General features: G+C 42.5%; 1 protein-coding gene across 6 annotated transcripts in view; it reads left to right on the top strand.

Annotated features, from left to right (window-relative positions):
- The window catches only part of LMO7 (LIM domain 7), a 218,670-nt gene that overhangs the window by 20,239 nt on the left and 185,841 nt on the right, over positions 1–12,590 (top strand). For all 6 annotated transcript variants that reach the window (XM_040341385.1, XM_040341384.1, XM_040341386.1 and 3 more), the window contains exon 2: positions 2,338–2,412. In XM_040341385.1, the coding sequence (XP_040197319.1) occupies positions 2,344–2,412 (69 nt within the window). In that variant the 5' untranslated portion in view covers positions 2,338–2,343. The remainder of the gene's footprint in view (positions 1–2,337; positions 2,413–12,590) is intronic.

The raw sequence follows: 12,590 nt of genomic DNA on the forward strand, positions 1-12,590 counted from the left end.
GGAGAGCCAGGAGGTGGAGGTGGGTATTTGGATCATGTGATTAAGTCAAGTTGCAAGTATGCATTGGAAACTTACTGGTCCTTGCTGGCTAGCACGCAGGGAGCACTCTCTCAGCACGATAAGTGATTTACACAGGGCCGCATATATGCGGCTGTTTGGCATTAAGGCCGAGCGGCTGACTTCAGGAGGTTAATACCAGACCACATCTTTCAGCGCTTGCTGTTGTGGAAATGCTAAGAATTTACAATGAGGCCCTGAGATGCTGAAAAAGTTTGGCGATACTGAGCACAAAGTAGTTGGGTGGATTTAGTTTTATGAACTTGTTGGACAGAGAAAACAATTGTTTTCTATGTGGACTCTTTCATGCTGCAATGCAACCTGGAGCTGTGCTGCAGTGATCTGCGATAAAATGAAAACACTGCATTTTTAGCACTGTGGACAGGATCACATAATTTACAGCAGCCTAGCACACCGAGCTGATGTATGATGATATGAATGAAGTGTCACTTTGTGCATTTTTAAATACATTTTGTTAGTGGTATTAAAGTCTTAGTTATTTTTAAACATGTTTTTTTTTTTTTTTATAACATGTTACACTTGCCTGCTCTGCGTACTGGTTTTGCACAGAGCAACCCTGATCCTTCTTGGGTCCCTCGCTGGCGCTCCTGGCTCCTTCCTCCTGCGGAGTGCCCCCACAGCAAGCAGCTTGCTGTGGGGCACCCGAGCCAAGCCACTGCTTTTGTGTCCATTCAGACACAGAGCTCTTGCTCGGCCCTGCCCCCTCCCTGGCAAAAAAAGATACCCCCCCCCACCCATTGACTTTGACAGCAGCGGGAGACAATGGCACCGGCTGCTGTGTCTTTGCCAACCAGGAGGGATGGTCCCAGACATGCAGAGGCTCTTGTGCATTATTGCTGGATCGAGATGGGCTCAGGTAAGTATTAGGGGGGTGTCTGCCAACTGAAGTTTTTTTTTTTTGTTTTAACGTGTGGAATGCATTAAGATAAAAAAACAGCTTGCCACCCGCCCAACGTCGTATGACATTGTAGGCTTTGAGTGGTAATATCTGAATGGTGCCTGCAGCTACAGGCATCATTCAGATATCTTATTTAACCTGCATTTCCCTGCACCATAAGAACAACCATCATAGCTTGATTGTTCCTCCCTCACCCGTGCGATCAGTGAGCCAGAAAAGGGATCCGCTGGCACCGGATTTCCAGTGGGCCAGATGGTCCCGGAGTCTCTGATCATTCTGAGGCCGGGCGCGATGTTATGACGTTGCGCCCAGCTTCTGCATTCGCCCCCATCTCGGCTGGTAAGTAGAGATCAAGGGTGTTTTTTTTTTGTTTTTTTTATGATTTATTATTATTATTATTATTATTATTATTATTTATTATTATTATTATTTCAGGCTTTCCCGAGGTGAGATCTGGGGACTTATTGACCCCAGATCTCAGTATAAAAAGGACCGGACATGCCAAATTCCTATTACAAGGGTCGTTTAAATTCCTTGTAATGGTAATAAAAGCTTTTTTTTTTTTTTTTTTTTTTTTTAAGGCATCAAACTAGAAAAATGTAAGTAAAATTAACTATATATCATTTTATTTTTTTTAAAGCACCCCTGTCTCCACATGCTCGCAGAAGCGAACTCATACGTATGTCGCACCCACTATATATATATATATATATATATATATATATATATATATATATATATATATATATATATATATATATATATATATATATATATATATATATATATATATATATATATATATATATTCTAACTTTACTGGTGTGTATGGGGTGTGTGTTTTTTTTTTTTTTTTTTTTCTCTAAAGACTTGTTTGAAAACTTGCTGCGCTAATACCGTGCAAGATAAAAAGTTGCAATGACTGCCTTTTTATTATCTAGGGTCTCTGCTAAAAAGAAACATGTATAATGTTTGGGGGTTCTGTGTAGCGTTCTAGCAAAAAATTAAATTTTTACTTGGTAGAGAAATGTCAGAATTGGCCTGAATAGCAAGTGGTTAACAAAAACGGGAGCTATGTAATGAGTTAAATCGTGCACCACACCGCCCCCTACTGTCAGCCAGAATGGACAGCGAGTGCTCCCTGATGTACTGTATGGCAGCTGTCTGTTTATATATGAAAGGGCCATAAAAACCTGTGTGGAGGGGAAAACTTTTTTTTTTTTTTTTTCTTTCAATACTTGTTTTATAAAAAGCATTTTGGTATGCAATGTGCTTAAAAATATATTGTTGACTAAACTGGTGGTTAGCAAAACGTTGCCGTTGTATATTAACAGTTATCGTTTTCTGGTTTTGTCCCTCAGATAGCCATGGAGTGGAATGAAAATTCAGAAATATCATGTGACTTGGCATTTTCAGAGGCGCAGAGATGGATACAGGTGAGGCTGTTAATTGGATCTTATAAATGACTGGTATTGTATTGTGTAATGTGTTGTATGCATGCTTTCTAATTCAGGAAAGAAGGCGTTTTGTTCGTTTTCTAGGCCCAGCTATGAAATCTAAACAATTACCAGGATCCCTTTCCATATAGGGGGGAAAAAGGTTGTTTCAGTTTAGATTACTGAAAGTTTGCGGAGCGACCTAAAGAATTCAACTGTATGCAAAAACCACAGTTGACTGCATTTATGTTTTGTCTCCCACTGCTGTCAATCAAATCCAGTGACATGGCAGTTGGGGTCGGGTGCAGGCCCGGACTGGCCATAGGGCATATGCCCGGTAGCCCGCATGTCACGTCTCCCCCGTGCACTCTCAGCTGCGAGTCGGAGCTGCACTCGAGTGACAGTGACACTCGTCGGCACATCAGGGGGCCGGGACCCGCAATGATCCCCTTTTCTCTGGCACTGTGGCCACGGCTCTGATGATCTGATCAGTCTCGGCTGTCTCGCACAGCCAAGCAGACTGAAGGCGCCCACCCCTCCTCTATGTCTTTGTAGCGCCCCCTTACTTTCAGTATGGGCACTACGCTAAAGTTAGTGGGGAATGGGAGAGTTATTTTACTCCCATTCACAATTTGCTAAATTGTGGGCTGCTGTCATTCCTGAACTGTGCTGTAGGTCAGTCTGCGCTCCAGGGGTGTTGTTTCCACCCCTGGGCGACAGGTGGCGCTAGAGGGGTTCTGGCAGAGCCACTTTTCCCCAGCAGCCAATTAGGAGTTTTTCCCTCGTGGGGCATGCTAGGGAGGGGTATATCTGTGGCAGACGCCATCTTTATTGGTTCTTCCTGCGGGTTCCAGGTGCGGCATCCACCTTTAGGGTGCGCGCATCCAACGGACTCCAAATTGCTGATAGGGGCCCCAGTGACTTACTGGGTCCCCCGCTTTACTGAGAAGATCCCAGGCTGGGTGCCGCTCGATTGGAGGGTCGGCTTGAGGAGAACCCGGAGGCAGTTTGTCCAACAGAGCTTGAACTAATCATCGGGGATCTGGTGACCGGAATGCTGACAGGTACTCTTGCTGTCATCCGGTGACCTACGTTCAATCTACTGGGAGGATTCGCTCAATTTGTCTGTTTTAGTTCATCCAAGTAATAGGCCTGTGGCAGAGGCCTGTTCCTCCCAGCAATCTAAAGTGACACTTCGGCTGCCAGGCTTGTGGCAGAAGTCTGTCCGGGGGCACTTCACCCACTCTGGCTAGAGTGGCGACGAACTGTGACTACTATCGTGCTGCTGAGAGCAGGATTGCTCTGTTCATATCCAGGCCTGATACCGCAAGTTCTCTATCGCTTCATCAACCTTTCCTTCCTACTGCATGTTGATGTTGGCTATGTTGGGCTTGAAATAAAGCATTTGAAAACCTTTCTTCATGTACTGGACATTCGCTCACTACTTCATTCATTCAGCTGCACCCCTAGACAACATTGAGGTAACTTAATATGCCGATCCCAACAACAAACCAGCGGCTCCTGCGGGGGTAGTGCTACATCTACACAGGGGGAGGGGACCCGACACGCAGTCCACACTGATCTGAGGTACATTATGGGTCTGACGAGGGGGGTTTCTGTATTAAAGGGGGCTTGTTTCTGTATTGTGCAAGGTACAGTATCAAAGGTTATGACGGCATATATAATGTCCAGGAAAACAATGAGCATAAGTGCAGAGACAAAATGACACTGTGCAGGATTGTGACAGATTTCTGCTTGAAAAGTGGTTTCGGATTCCACCATCCAAGACTTAGGCCCTGTACACACATCCGAGAAACTCGACGGGCAAAACACATCGTTTTGCTCGTCGAGTTCCTTGTGAAGCCGCCGAGGATCTCGGCGAGCCAAATTTTCCCATTGCCCAACGAGGAAATGGAGAACATGTTCTCTTTTTGGCCTGACGAGATCCTCGTCGGTTTCCTTGGTGAAAAGTGTACAGACGACCGGTTTTCTTGGCAGAATACGTCTCCCATCGAGTTTCAGGCTGTCTTCAGTGCCAAAGACGAATACCATATTAGGATTCGTTTTTGTAGTTGTGGATAACCATAATAAAGTATATAGCACCAAATCCCCAATCGTATAGAAACAAAGAAGAAAAAAAAATTGATTTTTAGGTGCAAAAAATGTCAGATCAAGTAGATTATAATATATTTTTATTTTGAACAACAAAATAAAAACAATAAAAAATAGAAAATTGGAGAGTGATGGTACAAGAATACAATTAGTAGGACAGTCGAATGGAATGTGTTCCTGACATGTTTCACCCCTAATTCGGGCTTCTTCAAAGGGAAAACTGTCCAAATAAGTGGTACAATCCTTCTAAAGAAAAATAAACAACAAATATATATGTCGCAATACAATAAACAATTTAGAAGTGCAAAAAATACATTAATTGCATTTAAATTGTATGCATGTTACCCCCACCCCCCAAAGGTGCAGCCCCTTGCCTCTCCCCACTATAGCCAATCCAAGCAGACCCCAAAGTGGCGATGACAGGCCCAGACCATCAAGCTGCACCAAATGATCACAGGGGGAACAAATGACCAACCATGTGGCAATATCTATAAGTTATGGAAGTGGAATATAAATAAATACACAAACCCAACATGGGAGAGCAAAAGCATAAGCTACAGGGCACTTTAGAAAAATTGTATAGACTTGCAAAGGCTAGGTCTACTGATGGTAGACCTAGCCTTTGTAAGTCTATACAATTTTTTTTATTTAATTTTTCCTTTGTTTTAACACCATATTTTTTAACAACAAATTTATTATTTTACCATAATTTTATCCAACCCCTGTAGATGTATAGGCTTATCCTCCACTTTTTGTTCTGGCAATGCCTCTAATATGTTGCCTATCAAGAAAATTGGCTCTGTGAAGACCATTTTTAGAGCAAGCAAAGAAAAACCTCCAAGCTCATATGGCAATATGTTTGTAGTACCCTCCTAGTTGTGGGTATATGTATGGAATTTGTGAAATCCTTTGTCTACATCCCTGCGGGGAGACGCTGTGAACACAGCGTCTCCCTACAGGGATAAAGTCCCAAGGGAGGGGGGCGTGCACGCTGACTAACCCCCAGCCAGAACGGCTCGGATGATGGGGGCAAGTTTACTGAGGAGGAACAGGAAGTGAGAAATTTAGACCAAGAAAAAAAACATTTAAAAGGGAAATCGACGGAAAAGGTAAGTGAACCAACAATGCACTAGCTTAAAGGAACCTATTTAGAAAATAAAAAACAAACTTTACAACGCCTTTTTTGAAGTGGTTCTAAAGGCAGAAGTTTTTTGTCTTAATGCATTATATGCTTTAAGGTAAACCTTCTGTGTACCGGAGCCCATCTCAATCTAGCGATGTTGCACGAGAGCCTCGGCTGTCCAGGACTCTCCCTTCTCATTGGCTTAGATGGGTACCAATGGCTCCTGCTGCTGTCAGTGAGCCAATGAGTAGAGAGAGGGGGCTCTGCCAAGCCACGGCTCTGTCTGAATGGGGAGACAAGGCAGTGGATTGGGTGTCCCCATAGCTTCCCCATAGACTTTTTTTATATCGCTCTAGGAGCTTTTATTTATTTATTTTTTCAAGCTTTGGCCAGCATTTGCTAATATGGCCAGCAATAAAGTCCACTAATTAACTTTTTATGACTAAAGATGTCGGACCTATGTAACAAGACTTTGCATGGATCCTACATTTTCATTGTGGCATATACTGTAAGTCTTGCTTGGCAGTGCTGCACAACGATTGCATGGTACTGCTTTTCTTTTGATGAAAGTCAATGTTGGCTTAAAGTGCACGTTCACATTTTCACGAAAAGGTGAACTAAATCCCCTTCCCCCATCCTCCAGTAGCTCTAATGGTATTATTTTAAGATTATGTATTTCAGTTGGAATAATTTATTTAGTCAGGTGAAATGATTTTACTTTTTGAAGCTAATCATTTACAGCTTTTGAAGCTTGAAAGACTCAAAGAATGAAATTCCAGCCCCCCTACAGAGCCGCTGTACATATTTTTCTATCACAACTGCGTGCCATCCCTTGTAATCAACAGACAGAAGAATGCTTGTGTTTTGGCATTTAGCGATTTGAATTCTAATTCTGTGGACTAAGGAGACCATTTATGGAAATGATTTGGTTAGAATATAGACCAGGCCTGGATTCCCTCAAACACTCTCTATCTTTTCTTCAAGCTGTTTATGGAAACTTGCATCAGCTAATGTAAAGGTTCTAAATCTCCATACCATATACTTTTTTTATTTTTGTTCCAGTGGCTTTTGGCCTAGTAATTTGTATACATTTTTCTAGGTCCATGTTTGGAGAAAATGAAATGAGAATATATGGAGTCCCCCTTACCTGTTTACCCTGTCCTTACTCCTGCTTCCTGAAATGTGACGTGGTGTCCCAGGAGGTTGAGAAACAAGGGGCATGTCATTACCACCTCAAAAATAGTAGTAAAAAGGATAAATGAGTGCTGAGTTGTATTTAGGGGAGTGAGTGCAGGGAGCCATAGAGGATCTAGGGGATGACTGTGTGCTTTAAATTGTCGCCTATTTATTACATTTTTATCTCCTGTTGCACCTCCCACTTAAACCACTTTGCCTACATATACATACAGTGCCTTGAAATTTTGCAACTAAAAATATATTTTTATTGGGATTGTATGTAATAGACCAACACACAGTGTCACATAATTGTGACTGGAAGGAAAATGATAAATGGTTTTCAGTTTTTTACAAATATCTGAAAAGTGTGGTGTGCTTTTGTATTCAGCCCCCTTACCCCTAAATACAATCTAGTGGAAATAATTGCCTTCAGAAGCCACCTAATTGGTAAATAGAGTCCACCTGTGTGTAACTTTTTTTAATCTCCGTAAAAATACAGCTGTTCCATGAAGCCCTCAGAGGCTTGTTGGAGAACCTTAGTGAACAAATAATATCATGAAGGCCAAGAAACACACCACAGGTCAAGGATAAAGTTGTGGAGAAGTTTAAAGCAGGGTTTGTCTCTCTCTCCCTGCACCTGTCAATCTCCGATAGATTCATACAATGCATGAATCTATCTATCTATCTATCTATCGTCGTCACTGCCGGCCCCTTGTTGGGAGCACCGCGCATCTAAATTACAGCGGCTGGGGTGTTTTTGGAAGTGTCTGATTAGAGCCATTGGCTCTAATAGGTGTCCTGAAATGGAGCCATGGGTTCTAATAGGCTTCCAAATTGGTAAACATCGGGCGCAATACTGTACGTTCGCTGTTTACAAAGTGTTTTGTTAGGGAATAGAATACATTGCTTCCACCAACACTGATCCGCCTCTCAGCCAATCGGGTGCACCGGGTCTGGTTGCCTGTCACCTGATTGTCTGAAGCGATAGACGCTGTGATTGGACGCCTATCGGGCATCCAAGGATGGCAGAAGACATTGAGGACTCTGAGGGAGCGTGTAGGACCACGCTGACCTGAGACAGGTAAGTGCCGGGCGGGGTTGTCGGCAATTGATGGGGCACACTGGCTGCGTTTTTTGTTTTTGTGCCCCCCAAAAAAATTTGTGCACCAGCCGCCACTGATGGGAATGATGGATGGAGTCACATACAGGGCAATCTTGGAAGAAAATCTGCTAGTCTGCAACAGTTAAGCAGGGCAACGACATACAGCCAGAGCTAGAATGGAATTGTTTAGATCAAAGCATATTCATGTGTGAGAATGGCCCAGTCAGTCCAGACCTAAATCTAATCAAGAATCTGTGGCAAGACTTGAAATTGCTGTTCAGATGCTCGCCATCCAATCTGACAAATCTTGAGCTAGGGGAGGGGGGGGGGGGGCTGAATACAAATGCACACCACATTTGTCACATATTTCTAAAAAAAAAAAAGTTGAAAACCATTTATCATATCCATTCCACTTCACAATGATGTGCCACTTTGTGTTGGTCTATCACATAAAATCCCAATAAAATACATTTACATTTTTGGTTGTACCTTGAAAACTTTCAAGGGGTATGAATACTTTTTCAAAGCACTGTGTACAAACTCCAACGTGGACTGCGCATCATTTCTCTGCTACTGGTTTCTTTATACTGACAATGATGGGTAAAACCTGCACAATGTTTGTTGGCACAGCTGCTTATTGACTTGCTCATGGGAGCCTGTACACAGGGGCATAACATGTTAAAATGTGATTAGGATTATGCTGTGCTCACATGGTGTTATAGACCATGTGAAATCTGAGGAGCTATGTGAACTGCCTCACACTTTCTTTTCTATGCATTGTGACTTAGTTGTTTCTAAAGTTTTAAAACATTTTTTTACATTAAAGTATATTTAAACCCTTGCCTTGTAAAACATTTGTGTATACAGATTTAAAATAAATACAAATGGCCCCCCTTCCCCTCTCTATATTATAAGTGATCACATATCCTTTTAGCTGTATAGGGAGCACTGAGGTGGGAGGCAGAGAAATTGCAGCACACTGGTCTTCACAGAGAATGGACGTGCAGGTGTGGTGTTGGCACAAGTCTTGGCCATTGGAGGAGAGCAGACTGAGTTTCCAGCACAGCTGGAGTACTGACCATGCTGTGCACTTATAGCTAGTGTGGAAAGCGGAGGGACTGGCAGGATCACTAGGTCACAAAGGAAGCAATACAAAGAGATCAGGACACTTTTTTCATATGAGTACATGGTATAGCAGGCCATACACGGTCAAATTTTCGAACAAATTTTCTTTTCAAAAATCAAAGTTCGTTTTTTTTTGTGATCCGATTTATGCCACCATTGATTTTTGAAATTCGGCCGACCAAACCTTTATGTTGCCGGGAATATTCGTTTCTCTCCGGGAATATTCGTTTCTCTCCGGGAATATTCTTTTCTTGCACATTTTTTTTTCTATTACATTTCTCGCATGATTCTCCCATCATTGATCAGAAAATAGTTTGTTTTTCAAAAAATTTCCAACATGTCGGATTCCTTAAATTTGATTGCCGCACGAAAATCGGCTGTTACTGCAGCCCACCAATGGTGTGAAATTCGTACGAAAATTCTTTGATACGATTTTCGAAAGAAAATTCTTTCGAAATTCGAACAGTGTATGGCTATTATAAAATATTGTGTCATCGTATTCTTTAATGCATTCCCTGCAATAAGGTAAAAACATTTTACTACTTTTTGCTTTTAATGTAATTTATGCACGTTCTCCTTGTAAAAGCCTCTTTTGTAGACATGCAAATGACATGAGACTGCCGCTAGGTGCTACCTTTTTTTTTTTGCACTCTCAGACAGCTGTCTCTTGAGGGACACCTTTTTATATTCCTCTTCACGCCTCTTTGGGTGATGCATCAAGACTATGTATGGAGATGAGGAGGAGCTGGCTCAGCACAGACAGTCTTTAGACATTCCGAGAAAGAGAGGACACGGCAGGAGGGATCGGGAAACGGTAGTTCGACCCGTAGTGGTTAAATTCCCAAATGATTTTAAAGGCAAAATGCAATTGAAAGTGGAACTTCTGCTTATCTGATGCCTTCTCCCCCCCCCCCCCTCAAGTGCCACAATTGCCACCTTTCAAGGGGGCGGCAAGACGGGTATCCTTTCCCCTCCTCCCAGAAGTTTAGCCCCCTCATCCTTCGTCCACTGCCGGGCCTATTAGTGCAGTGCACTTCGTGCATGCGCAGTTTGGAACAGTCCGTGAAGAAGAAAGGCTTAACTGCTGGTTTCCCTTACCAGGTATGGTGGCAGCAGCACCGACATCCTATGCGAAAATCGGCTGGGGTGTCAACATCACAGGCTCCCTGGACAGGTAAGTATCCTGATATAAAAAGTCAGCAGCTACAGGATTTGTAGCTGCTAACTTTTTACATTTTTTTCATAAGGGGACGGAACATCTTTAACTTGATCACAGGATCTCTTTAAAGCGGGGGTTCACCCAATTTTTTTTTCTTAACATTACATTTAGGCGAGTTGACATAATGACATTGTTTTTTTTTTTTTTTTTAATCCTTGCCGTACATACCGTATTATCTATATTTTCACCCCGGCTTCCGGGTAATCTGCGGGACTGGGCGTTCCTAATTGATTGACATGCTTCCGACCGGCGCATACAGCGTGTCACGAGTTGCCGAAAAAAGCCGAACGTCGGTGCGCAGGCACCGTATAGAGCCGATTCTCAGTCCGGCTTCTTTCGGCAACTCGTGACGCGCTGTATGCGCTGGTCGGAAGCATGTCAATCAATTGGGAACGCCCAGATTACATACCCGGAAGCCGCCGTGAAAATGTAGATAAAATGGTATGTACGGCAAGGATTAAAAAAAACGGCCTAATGTCATTATGTCAACTCGCCTGAATGTCATGTTAAAAAATTTTTTGGGTGAACCCCCGCTTTAAAATGTGGGCATTCTAAAGGTGGCATATAAAATGCTTTAGTGGATTAATATTTTGAAGATTCTTTTCTGATCGTCCTAATGTGGAGAGAGAAAATAGATATATCTATCTATCTATCATGCCCCCCCTCTCCTTTTTTAACTTCTATTTTATAAAAAATGTTTCCCTTGTAATAAAGGTGCAAGTTTTTTATTTCCCACATGTTTACAATGCAGCAAAACCTACATGAGGAGGTAATAATTATAGTGTAATTCATAGCCAAATGGTAAATCGGTCTTCCCTTTTCAAGCTGACAAGAAATTACATAAAACTATGCCTCCCTGGAGTGATAATTGTAGACTGTGCCGTAGTGTCCTTACTTCACTATTGTCCCGTGGCTTCAATTCAACAGGGGGTGAAGTCTTGCAATATCTTGGTTTTTATGTTTCTCTAAAAATACAGACAGCGACAGGTCAGGAGTAATGTACAGAATAGACAATTTGTTTATAATAAACCAGATAGAATCGTGTTCATTTATAGTGTCCAAGGTTCTGCATCCTGTAGGACTTGGTCTATAAAAGGAATAAAGGAGCTATCCATATCAACCGTTGCCCCATAGGAGTTTGGTGCTGAGAACTTGCCACTGAAAATTTTAAATATAAATGCGATTTTCCTTGTATGTGAGTGCTCATCCTTTCGACCTAACCTCACCCCTCCATAAACTTGGTTTCTTTCTCCCTGTTTTAAAGTGTGGGGTTCTAAAACAAAAATAAGTTAACCTTCAAACCCTCCTCAATGGCTCTCTTTCGCTACGATGCTGCAGCTGTCCCCTATGGTCTCCAAGACCGAAAACACATGACCTCTGATAGCTTGGTTCTCGGTCTTCCTGGATCAGGGAATGTGACGGTCAGTCACTGTTTTCTGCTTGGGGGGGCGGGGGGGGGGGGGGGCAGCACTTGACAATCTACTTTACGATCTACTTGACCCTTTAAACCAAAGCTTTCCATACTTGGTAATCATTTGGTTTTCTTTATCTACTCTAAACAGCATGGATGTAACATGCTTATACATGTGTAATATTCTCTTTCATACACTTCTAGTTCATAGTGTTGCAGTGTACATGTACATATTGGTGCACACAAATGTAAAATGTTTATTTTACGGCTTTGTACTCATTACATTGCTGATCTTTATGCAGCTCTGTCCATTGTTCCATTGGCAACAATACATCTGTTTAGATCAGGGAAAAAAATAGTATTTTTGTAACTCTTTGTGTGTGAGGCCTTAAGTTGACACTTTTAAGCTTGTCTTTTTAGGTTAAAATAATAAACATTTTCTTCTTTCCTGCGTAATGGTTCTTGTGTGTTCCATACCAGCACTCCTGGCTTCTCCTCTTGTGCCTAGAGAGAGAGAGAGACCCCACCCCACTGTGCCATTTTGTTCTGAGAGGAGGGCTAACTTTAAAGTCCCGGCAGCACTGGACGAAAAAAAAAACTAAACTCAGGAGGAACCAATGTACTATCAAATGTTAGTACAGCAATATCCTCTGCTGTTCTATTGAGTTATGACAGGGGACACCCCCCCCCCCCACCAGAACACTCCAGTCAGTGCTTTCAGTCATTGGTTGAGAGCACTGATTGGGAGCCATTTGGCAGCCCATTTTCGATCATGCCTCTTCCCGTTCGTCTTCTATCAGCCTGCAATACAAACGGGCTGAATGTTGGACCGTTTGTTTGAACCTACCAATGCAGCTTGACATTGATCCCGTGTGTATTAGGCTTGATGCTTTAGAACCACTTTAAGCAG

The sequence above is a fragment of the Rana temporaria genome, chromosome 2, assembly GCF_905171775.1.
Source record: "Rana temporaria chromosome 2, aRanTem1.1, whole genome shotgun sequence".
Classification (NCBI taxonomy): domain Eukaryota; kingdom Metazoa; phylum Chordata; class Amphibia; order Anura; family Ranidae; genus Rana; species Rana temporaria.